Genomic DNA, 17,969 nt, shown 5'->3' with positions numbered 1-17,969 from the left:
AATAACCAGAAACTATCTAATAAAGTATTAAATCACGTAACAATTGTAAAGATGGCTGTGTGTGTGCGTGCATTTGAAAACTGTGTTAAATAATGATTAAATTCAGTAAATATTTTTTATTAAAAAATAACTTTGTAGAGTGAAAAGAGCGAGATGTATTTATTAGATTTATTTCGTCATAAAAGAAAAAAAAGAGAAAAACAAATAACTTGCAAAAATATTAAAAGCCTGTCTTCTTAGATGAAAGGTTTGATGCTCTGTTTCAGTTAGTGTATATTTACAATCTTATGGTCCTCCCTGGCAACCATCCAAACAGGCCATCGACCATCCTTATTTAGCAAAAGTAACAATATAATGGAGACGGGTGTTACATGGCAATGTTATAATGTTGAAATATTTTAAACACTATTTTAAGAAAATTTGGTTATTACCTATCAATAAATATTTATCAATAAATTACAAAATAACCACAAATAAACTCAAACTGCACAACTGCACAATCACCTTAGTAAAACTCTGCTCTCCTTAAAAAATGGTTTGCGTTTGTAACTACAACCATTTACAGTGCATCCGGAAAGTATTCACAGTGCTTCTCTTCTTTCACATTTTGTTATGTTACCCCTTACCAAAAAATAGTACTGATAAGTATATAAAAAGTAAACTAGAAGTATACTTGAAACATACTTGTATGTACTACTTTTTGGTAAGGGACAGCCTTATTTCAAAATAGATTTTTTTTTTTTCCAGGAAATTCTCCACACAATATGCTTCAAACAGTTTGTGAATAGAATTATATACAGTGGAGAAATTATTTGATCCACTGTCAATTTTGCAAGTTTTCCCACCTCCAAAGAATGGAGGGGTCTATAATTTTTATCGTAGGTACACGTCAACTGTGAGAGACAGCATCTATAAAAAAAAAAAAAAAAATCCAGAAAGTCACATTGTATGATTTTTAAATAATTAATTTGCATTTTATTGTATGAAATAAGTATTTGATCCAATTGAAAAACAGACCTTAATATTTGGTACAGAAACCTTTGTTTCCAATTATAGAGGTCAAACGTTTCCTGTAGGTTTTCACCAGGTTTGCACACACTGCAACAGGGATTTTGGTCCACTTCTCCATACAGATCTTCTCCAGATCTTTCAAGTTTCGAGTTTCAGCTCCCTCCAAAGATTTTCTATTGAGTTCAGGTCTGGAGACTGGCCAGGCCACTCCAGGACCTTGAAATGCTTCTTACGGAGCCCCTCCTTAGTTGCCCTGGCTGTGTGTTTGGGGCAGGGTCGGACTGGGAACAAATTTCGGCCCTGGCATTTTTCCTCTGGACCAGCCCACCACTGGCCCGACGAATCCACCCCCAAACACCCAGACCCACCTGTTCATACCGAACCCCCAATGAACAAATACTATACACCTAAACACCATGAGCACACACCTAAACACACACTTTCACTGTCATTTCACCTTGATCATAGTACAAAACGCGGATCCAGCGCCACGAGGGGGCGTCCTGATAACATTAAAGGCAATTACATATTTTGACGAAATTACAAGTTTAAATGACTATATATATATGTATATATATATATATATATATATATATATATATGTTTAAATGACTATATATATATATATATATATATATATATATATATATATATATATATATATATATAGTCATTTAAACATATATATATATATATATATATAAAACATCATGAGGTTTATGTCACAGAAATCCTACTTTACAATCACACTGCAGTCAGTGTTAAATTATTTCCTTTTGGATTTATAATAAACACTTGTATTTATTTAGTGTTTGTTTTTCTGGTTGAAATAAGATATAAATAATCTACCAGACTTCAAAAAATATACAAGTTTCCATGTTATTTTATGTCTAAAAATAAATGTCTGAGGTTCCTTATGTTAAACAAGAAATGATCTAATCTGAAATAACAGGCGGTTTTAATACAGATGAAAGGTTTCTAAAGAACAATTTATTGATTTATTTACCTGTTTTAATTACAAGTGTTCTAAACTTTTTTTTTTTAACAGTAATCAGAAATTTTTAGGTAACAACAACAAAAAAACATTTCCAATGATTTTTCTTCAGAAAACTGCTCTATAAATGAGCAGTCCTGTCACACGTTAATGTTTTGTAGAGATCAGTGGTTTCTGCCACGAGTCTTCCGTGTTTTGGCCCGACGCGTCGTTCCTATTGGACAATGCGAAGGTACGTCACAGCTCAGAGTCGAAAGTTGGCGCATCTCATCTCGACAGAACACCGGCTCTGTGTGGAATGCAGGAGATCACTTGACAGGGCGTCTATACGTTCAAATAATAATTAAAAAAATACTGTCATCACTCTTCACTCTTAGTAAGTCTCTTACAACGGTGCAGCGTAAATACACAAGCTTTCCAGGAGCGCACGTCTCCTCCGGTGCGCACTTTTTGTCTGGGGTGGGGGGGGGGTGGGGGGGGGGGGTGGTGATGATAAACTCATCGCCCCCTTAATTTTTTTTTTTTCTGGCGCCGGGTCTGACAAAACAGAAGCAAAAGCAGCACACAAGCGGAAAAGAAGTTTTTGTGTCTCCAAAGTGTGTGTGTGAGTGAGTGAGAGAGAGAGGGGTAATATGTAACCACTGCTAGGATTCACACAGCAGCAAATTAAGGAGCTGAAGTCCGTAGCTGTTGCATTTAAAGATTAACAAAAGTAAAGCACAGTTAATTAGGATAAAAGAAACGATTCCAATGTTGTAATCAGTAGGAGAGCGAAGAGAAGTCCAGGCGCCAAGGACTCAATCAATTCACAGGGGTGGGAGCGGCCGCCTGCTCTTCTTGCAATCTGATTGGCCACCCGGTATGCTTCTCCAATTGTTATTGGCTGTTGGTCATGTCAATCATTGTGCGCGATGTAAGTCTCCGTTGTGTGATCAGACGGAAACAAAACTGAAATCTAGAATAAGACTGCGTCGTGTATAAAACACTACAGAACTTTTATTTTGACACAAATTCAGGAAGTGGTTCTGCAGCTGCGCCGATTAAATGCTGTAGCTTCACCGATCACGGACTTTCCTCGTGTTGACAGCAGCGCGCGGTTCGAGAACACTATATTTCCATAATCTCTATAAATATGGGACGGCCGGCCCACGCACGTCTAAACGTGCAGCGGCCCACCGGGCAAATGCCCAAAATCACAGATTGTCAGTCCGAGCCTGGTTTGGGGTCATTGTCATGTTGGAAGAACCAGCCATGACCCATCTTCAATGCTCTTACTGAGGGAAGGAGGTTGTTTGCTAAAATCTCACAATACATGACCCCATCCATACCTCCCTTCAATACAGTGCAGTCGTCCTGTCCCCTTTGCAGGAAAGCACCCCCAAAAATGATGTTTCCACCCCCATGGCTCACGGTTGGGACGGTGTTCTTGGGTTTGTTCTCATCCTCCAAACACAGCAAGTGGAGTTGATACCAAAAAGCTCTATTTTGGTCTCATCTGACCATATGACCTTCTCCCATACCTCCAGATGGTCACTGCTGGACATCAAATGGGCCTGGACATGTGCTGGTGTGGGGGGACCTTGCTGCCCTGCAGGATTTTAAACCATGATGACGTAGTGTGTTACTAATATAATCTTTGCGACTGTGGTCCCAGCTCTCTTCAGGTCATTGAGACATTGACCAGATCTTCCCGTGTAGTTCTGGGCTGATTCCTCACCTTTCTCTTTCTCATCTTTACCCCACAAGGCAAGATCTTGCATGGAGCCCCAGACTGAGGAAGATGGACAGTCATTTTGTGTTTTTTCCATTTTCTAATAATAACTGTTGTTGCCTTCTCACCAAGCTGCTTGCCTGTTGTCCTGTAGTCCATCCCAGCCTTGTGCAGGTCTCCAATTTTCTCCCTGGTGTCCTTAGACAGCTCTTTGGTCTTGGCTATGGTGGACCTATTGGAATGTGATTGATTGTGTAGACAGGTGTCTTTTATACAGGTAACAAGTTCAAACAGGGGCAATTAATGCAGGCAAAGAGTGCAGAATAAGAGGAAAAACTAACAGGTCTGTGAAAGCCAGAATTTTTGCTGGTTGGTAGGTGATCAAATACTTATTTCATGCAATAAAATGGAAATCAATTACTTAATCATACAGTGTGATTTCCTGGATTTCTTTTATAAGATTCTGACTCTCACAGTTGAAGTGTATCTACAATAAAAATGACAGACCTCTCCATTCGTTGTATATGGGAAAGCTTGCAAAGTCGACAGTTTATTTTCCCTGCTGTATGTATGTACACACACACACACACACACACATATATATATATATATATATATATATACACACACACACGTGTGTTTAAGCATAGACTGGTGGAGAATTTTCATAAGTGTATGCAACATATCTCTATTTTGTTCATCTTTGAAAATAGGAAGTCAAAGTCTCCAAACCTAGCTGTTTGGTAAAAAGATGTGGAAATTTTAATTCATCTATTATTTCTACAACACCACACAGACAATGTACACACACATAAATACACATACACACATGGAGTCCATACAGGGTACAAGTGAGTTTCTATTGAATATTTGCAATTACATTTTCAAATTTTGGTTTGCCTTGCCATGGCAGCATCTCTGCAGGTAAAATTCTGATGCATCTTGCAATATTTGAGTGATTATTTCATGCCAAATGCAATTTTACTGTTAAAATGTATCACCTGCATCCTTTTCTATTTCTTTTTCATATTTGTATCATTCTCTGCACACTGCAGCATGACACTATCAGCTTAGCAAGTAGATGAGTTGAAGGTGAATCCAGACTCTGGAGGCAGCGCGGGTGCAATGTAATCTGGTGTTTGGTCATAGCCGGGGTTTGGTGGCTCACGGTCAAAGCATTCCCACCGTGCATCTGCTTTTTCCTCACAGCACCAATACGGGGCAGTCATAGTGCCATATTCATCCATACAAAACTGGAAAAGGGCTTGTTTCCACTGCAAGAAAAAGACCTTTAATTACTCAAAGCCAAAAATAATTAATAATTTCTCCATGTCACTGTTCACCAAAAAGACAATGTTGTTCTGCATCCTCACAGATTCTCAGCAGCATTTGATCATTGAAATTCAATGTGAACAACATCTGGATTAGTTGCAAAGTTACCTCTCGGGATACTGGTGCAGGTCAAAACACAGTAAATTTTGCAGAGTAAAATGTACTCTGCCAGGATAACATTTGGTCCCAGTCCAAACAGAGTTAAATATACTCTATCACAGATGGAAATCAATTCTATCACAGTGTAAAGTCAACTCTATCATGCTGTGAATGACTCTTTTTGGAGTTGAAAAATGTGATTTGTCAAGACAGTAGAGCTGATTTCACTCTATAATAGAGAATTTTTAACTCTATTTGGCCTGGGACCAAATGTTATCCTGGCAGAGTATATTTTACTCCACAAAATTTACTGTGAAGGCATTTAAACTTTATTATTAGGAATATTATGAAAACCACAAATTCTAGTAATTTCTAATGCAAATTTGTCACCTTGTTGTGTTTGCATGCATTGCATTTGCTACACTGACTGGTCACATTATTCTGTTTAAGGAATAATACGGCGTGGCCATTTTTAGAGTTTGTTCATATAAATACCACACATTACTTATAAAATGGGGGAAATTCACAATTTGATTTGTTATTCAATGTAGAATATGTCAAAACAATGACAGAATATTGATTTGAAAGTGCTTTTGATTGCTATTTTATATAGCTAAGAAATATAATGCCGTATATTAATTATTTTCAACTAAGAAAGTTTGAGTTCTTTGTCCAAAATTTCAGAAACTGGTTGGCTGATTTAATTATCCCTGCTGTGATGTGAATCATATTATATCCAGTGTAAAGTAGGCACACTGCAAAACCTCAAAATTTCAAAACGTAAATTTTGAAAATACTTGCTGCCCCCTAGTGGTTATATAGAGTGTAAGCCATTCAGCAACCCTTATAACACAGCAGATAAGTGCAACTATTTAGCAGAATAGTTCAGATGGTGAGACAAGCACCAAATGTGGCCTGAATAATTGTCGAGACCTACTATTCTGAAAAAGCCTGTTACCGTTCACACATCTGTCTCACTAAGTGAATGATTTTTCACTGATGCACTGTGCTGCTAATCATTCTTTGAAGTCTCCAAAGAGGAATATGAAGCCAATCTGAACCAGGCTAATTATTTTCACAAAACAATGTGCCACTTATCAGCTGGAAGACACAGGTCGAAATGCACAGGGAATCATTGGAAATTTTTGATACTGTAAACCTGGATGTGGATGATCCACCGTGTTGATGTCTGTTAAACATCTCACAGCTGCATTTCCACCAAATTATTTAGACCATTTTCATACCTTTTCTATAAATCATGTGATGGCTTTCATTTGTCAATCAACTCAGTGTTATTCCCATTTGTCATAAATCTCCTCTCTCCATTATCTGTGCAGTATTGATCAGTATGTCTGGTATTTATATTTGTGTGTTATATTTATATTTGCAAAGTTTTTTTTTTTTTTTTTTACTTTCACTTTTGATACTCTGTGCTTCTTACTCTGTGTGCTGCTATACAATGCTACTGGAAACTCAATTTCCCTGAGGGAGATTTCACAAAGGATTAATCTCTAATCTAACCTACAGTAATGTGAATGTCACAGTGCCCCTTGTAAGCGATCACTGTATTATGAATCTGTTGAATTTGTTTTTGGATTACATACATTAGTTTGGGATTTTTTTTGGGGGGGGGGGGGGTGATTGCACAAATTTTTTTGTTTGTTTGTATTATGATTCTTCAACATTCTCTCTCTCGTTCATTCTCTCAAACACACAGTGACTCACAGCTTGTTGTGCACAGCAGAGCACCTGTTGGCTGTCTGATATTTGTCCATCACAGCATGAAATGTACCACGTCTCCAGGTGGTTGATGGCATTTCCACGGCGGCGAAAGTGGCTGAAACCATTTTTTGGGAAGAAGTTGGGTAGATATCTGGGGCGAAAATTCCCAAAATTGCAAATGGCAGCAAGATTCTCAGCTGTTGGACTTGCAGGCGGGAAAGGAACATCAGGCTCACTGTCAGAGTGTCTTGGTGACTGTGGAGCTACACAGAAGTTCACACCATTAATGTATAAGCAAAAAACAAAACATGCATTCATACCAGTTTAAAGAGTGCAGATAAAGAAAATTACCTCCTACAATTGAGCACTGAAGAGTCAGCAGTGAAATGATCCAAAATGCCGAGAGGCCTGCAGCTGAAATCATAGCTGGACGACGGCGAGATAAAACCCGGAATGTAAAACATACAAATCTGTCTGCAGCATCACCCACTGAGTCAGGACCCGTCTTATATGTACAAGTGGAGTCTGTGGGCATGAAATTGTTGACGTGAGTGTGTAAGTGGTGGTGGTGGGGGTGCGTGGGTGTAACTCTCTAGATAAATATTTTTGTTGAGATATACAATTTCTCCAACTTGTTTTTAAGTTTCCAAGGTCAGTCACAGTCACCGGTCAGCAGCACAACTAAAAACTCAGTATCAACATATTCCAAATGCAATAAATATTCATGTGGAGAGTAAACTATCAGTGATCGGAAAATAACTGAAAAACAAACCTTTATTTTAAGCAATCTGACGTGATTCAGTAATGTTTTGCTGACCGATGGAAGTCAAGGAGAAACATGAAACCTAATGTTTTTTTTTTTGTTGTTTTTTTTTTTTTTTAACTATTTTGAGGTTTGTTCAAAAACGTAAAAGGCTGGTGCTGTTACTCATATGTTGGTTTTTCTGAAAGTGCTGAGTGGGTATGTCAGTGGAGAGTTTCCACTCATGTTGGCAACACACTGGATTAGTGGTTAGTACTGTTGCCTCACAGCAAGAAGGTCATGGGGTCAATTCCCACCTGTGGCCTTTCTGTGTGGAGTTTGCACGTTCTCCCTGTGTTTGCGTGAGTTCCCTCTGGGTGCTCCGGCTTCCTCCCACATCCAAAGACATGTGGTTAGGTGAAATGGAAACGTTAATTTGTCTGTAGGTGTGCGTGCGGGTGTGATTGTGTTTGTCTACAACCCCTGGCAAAAATTATGGAATCACCGGCCTCAGAGGATGTTCATTCAGTTGTTTAATTTTGTAGAAAAAAAGCAGATCACAGACATGATACAAAACTAAAGTCATTTCAAATGGCAACTTTCTGGCTTTAAGAAACACTATAAGAAATCAAGAAAAAAAGATTGTGGCAGTCAGTAACGGTTACTTTTTTAGACCAAGCAGAGGAAAAAAATATGGAATCACTCAATTCTGAGGAATAAATTATGGAATCACCCTGTAAATTTTCATCCCCAAAACTAACACCTGCATCAAATCAGATCTGCTCGTTAGTCTGTATCTAAAAAGGAGTGATCACACTTGGAGAGCTGTTGCACCAAGTGGACTGACATGAATCATGGCTCCAACACGAGAGATGTCAATTGAAACAAAGGAGAGGATTATCAAACTCTTAAAAGAGGGTAAATCATCACGCAATGTTGCAAAAGATGTTGGTTGTTCACAGTCAGCTGTGTCTAAACTCTGGACCAAATACAAACAACATGGGAAGGTTGTTAAAGGCAAACATACTGGTAGACCAAGGAAGACATCAAAGCGTCAAGACAGAAAACTTAAAGCAATATGTCTCAAAAATCGAAAATGCACAACAAAACAAACGAGGAACGAATGGGAGGAAACTGGAGTCAACGTCTGTGACCGAACTGTAAGAAACCGCCTAAAGGAAATGGGATTTACATACAGAAAAGCTAAACAAAAGCCATCATTAACACCTAAACAGAAAAAAAACAAGGTTACAATGGGCTAAGGAAAAGCAATCGTGGACTGTGGATGACTGGATGAAAGTCATATTCAGTGATGAATCTCGAATCTGCATTGGGCAAGGTGATGATGCTGGAACTTTTGTTTGGTGCCGTTCCAATGAGATTTATAAAGATGACTGCCTGAAGAGAACATGTAAATTTTCACAGTCATTGATGATATGGGGCTGCATGTCAGGTAAAGGCACTGGGAAGATGGCTGTCATTACATCATCAATAAATGCACAAGTTTACGTTGATATTTTGGACACTTTTCTTATCCCATCAATTGAAAGGATGTTTGGGGATGATGAAATAATTTTTCAAGATGATAATGCATCTTGCCATAGAGCAAAAACTGTGAAAACATTCCTTGCAAAAAGACACATAGGGTCAATGTCATGGCCTGCAAATAGTCCGGATCTTAATCCAATTGAAAATCTTTGGTGGAAGTTGAAGAAAATGGTCCATGACAAGGCTCCAACCTGCAAAGCTGATCTGGCAACAGCAATCAGAGAAAGTTGGAGCCAGATTGATGAAGAGTACTGTTTGTCACTCATTAAGTCCATGCCTCAGAGACTGCAAGCTGTTATAAAAGCCAGAGGTGGTGCAACAAAATACTAGTGATGTGTTGGAGCGTTCTTTTGTTTTTCATGATTCCATAATTTTTCCTCAGAATTGAGTGATTCCATATTTTTTTTCCCTCTGCTTGGTCTAAAAAAGTAACCATTACTGACTGCCACAATTTTTTTTTTCTGATTTCTTAGTGTTTAAGCTGCTCAGCATCCTGGACACCACCTCCCACCCCCTGCATGCTACACTGACATCCTGTCAGAGCACCTTCAGCCATAGACTAAGACCACCAAGGTGCACCACAGAACACCACTGGAGGTCTTTCCTACCTGTGGCAATCAGACTGTATAATTCCTCCCCCTTCTGCAGGGTGAATACATAAACAGAGCTATTCAGAGTTATTCAGAGTAAATTTGTTGTTAAAATAAAAAAGGTCACCATTTACGGTTTCTGTACTTTGGCAAAATAATTTCCTTCAGGATAAGTTGATCTTATGTAATGTCAATATATTAATAAAAAATAAAATAAATCATTTTCATACAGTCACAATGACACAAGATGACACAAAAATATTTGTGAAGAGCCTGAAACAAAACTCTGCAAATATTTAGACCTGCACCATCACATGTTCTAATATCCAGATCAAAGTTTGTTCCAAAAAATTTTAACATAAATTCTTCCTTTTTACAATTCAGTTAAAATAAAAGATTATGTCTTCTTTAAAAAGTCTGTACTGGAGGAATACTGTCGACGCGGGTTGAGGAGCGGACCTGCGTCAGACGGAACCCAGCGCTACAAATAACCAGAAAAGCGGTTCCAAAAACAATATATTTCACCCACTGGTGCATAAAAAGTGTAAAAACAGAAATAGCGTCCTTCTGGTGGAGTGAAGGCTGGCACGCTCTCCAGCGCCCAAAAGGATCGAAGCCCGGCGCTCCTGGACCCACTACCACCGCCAAACACCCCCCAGGTGGACACGACAAACCGACTCTCTGCGAAGCATAGAAGAGGTGAGGTAAGTTAGCAGTTACAACTAATATCCTTCAAAAGACACACACTATCAGCAACACATACAGGTCTGTATTTTAAGCTTTATGCAAATAAGCAGCTTCTCACAACAGGTGGAGGACCACTTGTCCGCACGCCACAGCAGTGAGAAGCAAGCTGCACAATCCTCATCACAATTCAAGTTTACTGCGTAACAAAATACCAAGTTACTATCAACAATTAGTCAAACACTTAATCACTTTTGATGTGTGCTGACAGCATGTGTCCCTCACCCTTCCTTGCTTCACGGGCTCAATGTGTCAAACCCAGGCGCGGTCCTCAGCGTCTCACAAATGAACATCACAAGGTCGAGTTCCCGGCAGTTCTGCTTGAATCACACATGACTTAAATGCAGAACGCCATCCAATTATCTGCTTCAGCTGAAAGTCTTTAAGGTTGCATGTGAGCACCATTCACAGGTGCTACACATGATGTTGATGAGGGTGAAGGATTCTGCAGCCAGCACCTTCTCCACAGACAAATCAGTTCTCATGCCACCTGGAGAGCAAAGAAAAGAAAAGAACACCAAAATATCCAGCCACACCCCCCAACACACAACAAATACACTGAAATCTCATCTGAAAATAATTTAGTCCAGAGCAAATAATTCACATCATAGTTTATTTAAGCCCTCTAAAAAATTTATTCAGTAATGATTCTTCATTCCGCATGTCAGAAAAGGGGCGCTGTCCACCTGGATACAAACGACAAAAATAATGACATCCAATTAATCTAAGAATGCATTAGTGAAAGGGAGTGTAAAAATATGTACAATACAAGATATGTGTGAGGGTTCAGCTTGTCAGATCAAACTGTCAAATAATGACCTTGTATGACGGGTGTCCCGTGGTCCTCAGGACCGTCCGGATTTCCAGGACCTCCTGATCGGGTCACTGTGGTCTCCTCGTTGCCGTGGCCATCTCTAACTGTTCGCCTCTCCTCTACGGTCTGATACACAAAACAACCATCATGCTCACACAGGGCATCCGCAACATTCTCACAGCCAAGTGGTCACATAAGGTGCACCTGGAAAGTATTTACAGCAAGTCACCTTTTCTACATTTTTTTAATGACACAGCCTTATTCCAAAATGGATGAAATGATTTTTTCCCTTCAAAATATCCCATAATGATAATGTGGAAGAAAGTTTTTTTTTTTTTTTTTAGATTTTGCAAATTTATAAAAAAAAAAACTAAGAAATCATATGTACATAAGTATTCACAGCCTTTGCCATGAAGCTCAAAATTGAGCTCAGGTGCATCCTGTTTCCACTGATCATCCTTGAGATGTTTCTACAGCTTCACTGGAGTCCATCTGGGGTAAATCCAGTTGACTGAACATGATTTGGAAAGGCACACACCTGTCTACATATAAGGTCCCACAGTTGACCGTGAATGTCAGAACACAAACCAAGCATGAAGGCAAAGGAATTGTCTATAGACCTCAGACAGGATTATCTTGAGGCACAAATCTGGGGAAGGGTACAGAAACATTTCTGCTGCTTTGAAGGTCCCAAAGAGCACAGTGGCCTCCATCATCCATAAATAGAAGAAATTCAGATCCATCAGGACTCTTCCTAGAGCTGGCCGCCCATCTAACCTGAGCGATCGAGGGAGAAGAACTTTAGCCAGGGAGGTGACCAAGAACCCAATGGTCACTCTGTCAGAGCTCCAGCATTCCTCTGTAGAGAGGAGAACCTTCCAGAAGGACAACTATCTCTGCAGCAATCCACCAATCAGGCCTGTATGGTAGAGTGGCCAGACAGAAGTTAAGCCCTGGTCCCACCAAATAATGAAGGATGAATGATGAGCCACGGGGCATTGTTTTTTTTTTTTTTTGGATACGGGAGGATTTATTCAACTATCGTGGGAGAATAGTGGCTCTAGAGGCATTATCTTCAGTTAATGAGGCTCATCTCTGAGCTTGGCACTAATTTCAAGATGATAGCTCCAACAGTGTGAGGCAGTTTGTGTACAAGTTACTACGATGACTAACAAGGATTACAGAGGCATGTTTGTGGTGCTGACGAGGCTGCTAAAAGCCCATTATCTGAGCGCCTGGTAGCTACGGGAGACCTGAGAGGCTATTTTTGGAGCAGCTCAGCCCTCTCACACACACAATTCCACCTGCTTTCTGCGCCGGACGCTGTATATAAAATAATTATTTTGCAAAGGATTAATCATTTTCTGTCAAACCTTGGATGTTGAAAACACTTCTAAATTGCTTCTGGAATCACAGAAGACCGTTTCATCTGGACGCTTTTTTTCCTCTCTCCTGCTCCATGAAAAAATGTATTTTAGAACAACTTAAAGGTAACTATTTTTTTAATGTTTTTGTAGCTTGGTAAAACAGTTCTTAGCTGTAAAAGTATGTCTATGACAGATTTTAATATCTTGGATCAGATCAGATTGAGCTCCGCTGTGTGTGCACTGACACAATGACTCGTGTGCAAAACGAGCATTTAGGCACAACGCCAGCTCGCAAAAGAGTGATTTTGCAGTCAATAATGGACGAACACAAAGTTAAAAATCGGATTACAGTGTCAAAGTGGCTGTGTTTAAAGCCATGGAAGAAATAAAGCCAGTGAAGCCGCGCAGAGCTGTCCAGGAACACAGAACGAGAGCGTGCAAAAGAGCAATTTTGCAGAGATAACACAAAGTTAAAAGTTGTATCATGGTGACTGTAAGCTGTGGAAGAAATAAAGAAATAATTTTTTTTGGAAGTGATCCACAGTTGTGGCAGCGCACACTTACTCAGTGTAGCATCTTTTTTTGGACTGCATTTTAAAAAATGTGACATCTTGAATGGATGCTGTGAATTGAAAACTCACACTTTAAAGGGACCACGTGTGGGAGGGCTAGAGGTCTGGACCAAACCCATGCCTAAATATGCACCAACGTCACGTTATCATGGCGCTACTTGGATCATATATGGCTTGATGTGGATCATATGCAGCAACACAAGCCATTCGAGGCTGGATGGGGCTCAAATGACAGGTCAGTCATTGCTCACTAGAGGCACATGCGAGGTACAGAGAGGCACATAGATGTGCCTTAGTAGTGAGATCATTCTTCAAATAATTGCTGACACACCCATGTGTGGCTCATTAGTCATGGCTTATTATTCGGTGGGACCGAGGCTTTACTTCATAGTAAAAGGCATATGGCAGCCCACCAGGTGTCATGTTTGGAGGAAACCACGCACCATCCCTACAGTGAAGCATGGTGGTGGCAGCATCATGCTGTGGGGATGCTTTTCAGCAGCAGGAACTGGGAGACTAGTCAGGATTGAGGGAAAGAAGAACGCTGCAATGTACAGAGGCATCCTGGATGAAAACCTGCTCCAGAGCGCTCTTGACCTCAGAGTGGGGTGATGGTTCATCTTTCAGCAGGACAATGACCCTAAGCACACAGCCAAGATATTAAAAGAGTGGCTTCAGGACAACTCTGTGAAGGTCCTTGAGTGTCCCAGCCAGAGCCCAGACCTGAATCTGATTGAACATCTCTGGAGAGATCTGAAAATGTCTGTTCACCAACACTCCCCATCCAACCTGATGGAGCTTGAGATGTGCTGCAAAGAGAAATGGGTAAAACTACCCAAAAATAGTTGCGCCAAGCTAGTGGCATCATATTCAACAAGATTTGAGGCTGTAATTGCATCAAAAAAAGCATTGCGCAAAGGGTGTGAATACTTATGCACACCATTTCTTAGCTTTTATTTCTAGTAAATGAGCAAAAACTTGAAAAAACGAAAAAAAAAAACTTTTAATGTCGTCATTATGGGGTGTTGTGAGAAGAATTTTGAGGGAAAAATTAATTTACTCCATTTTGGAATGAGACTGTATCATAAAATGTGGAAAAAGTGAAGCACTGTATTGTAAGGGTATCATGAGATTTTTTTTTATAAGGTTTAACACTGTGGCGATTCCTGGTGGTGATATCAGAAATACACTTTGACAAACACCTGGATACTGAGGAATAAAAAACTAAAATCATATGTCTCACCCCATCAGGTTTCACCACCTTGGTGACAGTGACTGATTGGAAGAAGGAGCTGGTTCTTGGCTGGATTGGTGGTTTGGCAGAAGGTGGAATCAATATCTGATCCAGGCCTCCAGAGGACACAGCAGAATCTAGATCTGACAGGATGGAAGGCCCATTGCAACATTAAAATTAAGAAGACATAGGGAGAGCACATAAATCCTCAGCCAAAATACTGATAGGTTAAACTATTTTTAAGCATTTCAAAAATAATAATAATCATCAAACTTTTTGAGCACCAAATCAGATTGTTGGGGCCATGCTACATAACATTTGACAGCATTCAGGCATATACAACAAAGTTTTTTTTTTTTTTAATCAGATAAAACACACACACACACAAATATACATTTCTAGTGACCAAGCAAAAGCAACAAGGTTCCTGGTGTACTTTCGAAAATAAATAATTTTGAGAGTACTGGTTAATAGCAATCACATCAGATGTTCCTGCATTCGCTGGAAATTTTTGATTTCAAAACCAGTTGAGCGACCTTGGCCTTTAACTTTGAAATTTAACAGGTGCTGATGCCAACACAGTGTAAGCGTATCCTGATAACGGAGTTGATCAGTCAACCCATGTTTCAGTGAGTGTGTGGAAACCACAGGACAGATACTCCTTCACCTTCTGTGGCTAAACTAATAATAACAGTGGATTTAATTTTCTTCTTTGGCCGAACGGCTCACTGACCTCTGTCTTCTCTGCGTTCTTCTTCAGATGCTGTCTGTGGCCCTGATCTCCAAATACCATTAAACTATTATTGAGGAAACAAAAGAAAAGATGAGAATTGATGATAAACAGCATTTTTTCTTCATGTTAATGGAGAAGTGGACATAGGGGGCATACCTTTGAAAATGGCGTTGGGTGAAATCCTGGTGATATGAAAGAAGAATCTTGATTATTTCTGTGCTCTGCAGCCGGCTCTCTCTGAGGGCTCTGTTGGCGACTGTCTGGGGATTTCAACATAAAATCTCTCAGGGGATTCCTTTTAGAATGCTTACCACCACTTCTTCCTCCATCCTCCGCCAGTGGTGGCAGGAACCTGGGAACACCTAGGATGTGATGTGGACAGAATAAACATTAAGATCCCCCCCCAAAATCATAACGGACCAAGAGAAAAAAACAAAAAAAAAAAACAGGCCCGATTTTAAGGAGCACTTGCAATTCCTGGAAAGAGATTGGCATTGAGGATGGTAACGTGACTGACAGAATTCTCATACCAAACTCTTGGGAATCGAAGCTTCCCTTCCACTGGTCCATGTGGGAAAAGATCTCCTCCATCTCCCTGAGGATCTCTCCAAACGCTGCAGGTTCCTGGAACCTCATCCCGTCAGGGCCAAAACTAAAGCCAAACCTCCATGTACCATCAAACGGGTCCTGTTGATCTCCTTGGAATCCATCATAGTAAAATCCATCGTCATCCTCCTCCTCTTCATCACGAGTCATGGATTCAAAGAAAGGGTCCCTGGAATATGACACAGGTGAAGTTTGAGATTTTTGTCAGTGGTTCTTGTAGTACAGGTTCTAAGCAAAAGTATTGTTCAGATTTTGAAGAAAGCATGAAATGTGGCACACATGTAGCATAGGGTATATAGAAAATAATTAGGAGTGGCCATCTGTGAAATTGATCTTCTCAAGAGGTGTGGCAACTTTTTTTTTTTTTTTTAAGATGACCACCAGACTGCTAAAAACTGCTTTTTTGAATAGCTCTGTCCTTGCACGCTTTGTTCAATTTATGACTGATGGTGATTTTTTTAACTCATAAAACACTGTGTTGTAGTCTATTAGAAGTTTTCAGTAGTCGGTTAGAAGTATTCAACATTTTTACCCCTCTGCCTTTGACTTTCACATTGCAAAGACTGACTTTTTAACTTGAAAAAATGACAGCAATTGCAATAATCTTAGTTTCACTGTTCATTTTTGTACGACGTTGAAAGAGTAATATTGCATGCATCAAACATAATATTGCATTGTCTCGAATTTCAGAAGCAGTGGTTAGAACCAGTGAAGAACGGTCCAGATAACATAGTTAAGAGAATTCAAATTTTTTTTTTTCAGGCACAAGTATAATGATGGCTCACTTCTCAGCAACTCAAGTATGCAGAGGATTGTGTAAGTGCAAGCAAAATGCTCTGGCTTGCACCAAATTATGTGCTTGTGAAGGAGCAGAGTAGATGAATGACATTTTGTTGTTTTAACATGCATAACTTGTTAAAGGCTTATTTTTATTTTAAAAGAGAAATGAATTGACATTCCATGTGTGTTTCTTTAGCATTTTCTGAAAACACCAAGCTGCAGATTTTGACAAATGTATACTTGCATAATATTCCTATCTTTCAAAACTGCCACTTGCTGAATATGTACATGTAGCTCTCTTTGTGAGTTTAAAGCTGTTCACGACTTGTCTTTGTCCGATGAATAGCCAGTTGAAGACTGTCATACAAGTAGAATCATGTATACAGATGTATATGTGAAACGACTTAGTTATGTTTATCACCACACAGATGAGCCTACTCTATTCCAACATATTCCCAGTAACACCTTGTTACTTCTTTTATGAAGAGTGCTTAGAACACATTTCCATAAAAATGGCTAATTTCCTGATAAAACCATGGAATTCGGCACACACTTTAACTGTTTATTTTCAGTCATCCTGGAGCTTACCTCTAATGAGCTGCTGGGGTCAAAATTTACAAATGCTCCAATTATGTTGTATACCATTGTCTGATCGTAACGATTCCAAAAAGGTATAGTTTGGACCATCTATGACCGAATTCTATGGAGTTCTGGGGTAAAAACAGCAAAAATGGTGACAAAGGCCAGTTTCAGGTTGTAAAGCGATCAAAACTTAAATTTAGGGATGTTAATATTTTTGTTAGCTTTGCTAATTAGTAGGCAACAGCTGTTTTCCTTCTTTGCGTCGTTTATACAAACTCACCTTCGGCCTCCAGGTACCCCGAAGAATCCACGAAATAACTCAAAAATACTCATTTCATGACAGCCTGAAGAAAATGTCAATTACACAAACTTAAAACGTCACAAACAGCGAACACATCCAGAAAAGGAAAGCGCTGTCAACAGTGCCGTAAAGTGATACGGACTGTTGTGAATGACGCAACCAGTCGTAACTTGCGTGGTTTTACCCTAAGTAATAAAAGCCATGCGCACAAGTAAGACTGCACATACACAACAGGCTCGAAATAACTCATCGCGTTCTTTAACCTTTTAAAGCATCTTAAACTAGGTGCGAATCCCACGCAAGGATTCGCCCGACAGCATATGTAATACAGGCTGTAAAAAATATTTAACGAATGTTTTGGCGCGGCTCAGCATAGAACCTATGCGTGGCTTATCCAAGAGGGCGCTGTTGAGCACTCCAATTGTTGCTTTAGCAAACTATGATTAACTCCGTTTTTGAGCACTTTACAAACCAAGCTGATTTATTT

At 39.6% G+C, this 17,969-nt stretch overlaps 2 protein-coding genes across 2 annotated transcripts; both read right to left on the bottom strand.

The window, feature by feature from the left end:
• Positions 1-4,511: 4,511 nt before the first annotated feature.
• On the bottom strand, positions 4,512-7,964 carry ecm1a (extracellular matrix protein 1a). Its single transcript, XM_034161002.1, has 3 exons — positions 7,221-7,964; positions 6,873-7,132; positions 4,512-4,990 (listed from the first exon to the last, which is right to left on the bottom strand). The coding sequence occupies exons 1-3, from the start codon at positions 7,402-7,404 to the stop codon at positions 4,787-4,789; spliced, it is 648 nt and encodes a 215-aa protein (XP_034016893.1). The 5' UTR covers positions 7,405-7,964; the 3' UTR covers positions 4,512-4,786.
• A 3,125-nt stretch (positions 7,965-11,089) lies between these two features.
• Positions 11,090-17,638, bottom strand: hax1 (HCLS1 associated protein X-1). The gene is made up of 7 exons (XM_034161511.1): positions 17,462-17,638; positions 15,744-15,988; positions 15,370-15,575; positions 15,214-15,277; positions 14,490-14,623; positions 11,313-11,433; positions 11,090-11,179 (listed from the first exon to the last, which is right to left on the bottom strand). Exons 1-7 carry the CDS (start codon positions 17,512-17,514, stop codon positions 11,106-11,108), a joined length of 897 nt encoding a protein of 298 aa, XP_034017402.1. The 5' UTR covers positions 17,515-17,638; the 3' UTR covers positions 11,090-11,105.
• Between the last annotated feature and the right edge of the window lie 331 nt (positions 17,639-17,969).

Source organism: Thalassophryne amazonica, chromosome 20 (genome assembly GCF_902500255.1).
Source record: "Thalassophryne amazonica chromosome 20, fThaAma1.1, whole genome shotgun sequence".
Classification (NCBI taxonomy): Eukaryota; Metazoa; Chordata; class Actinopteri; order Batrachoidiformes; family Batrachoididae; genus Thalassophryne; species Thalassophryne amazonica.
This window is presented reverse-complemented; position numbering and strand designations above follow the sequence as displayed.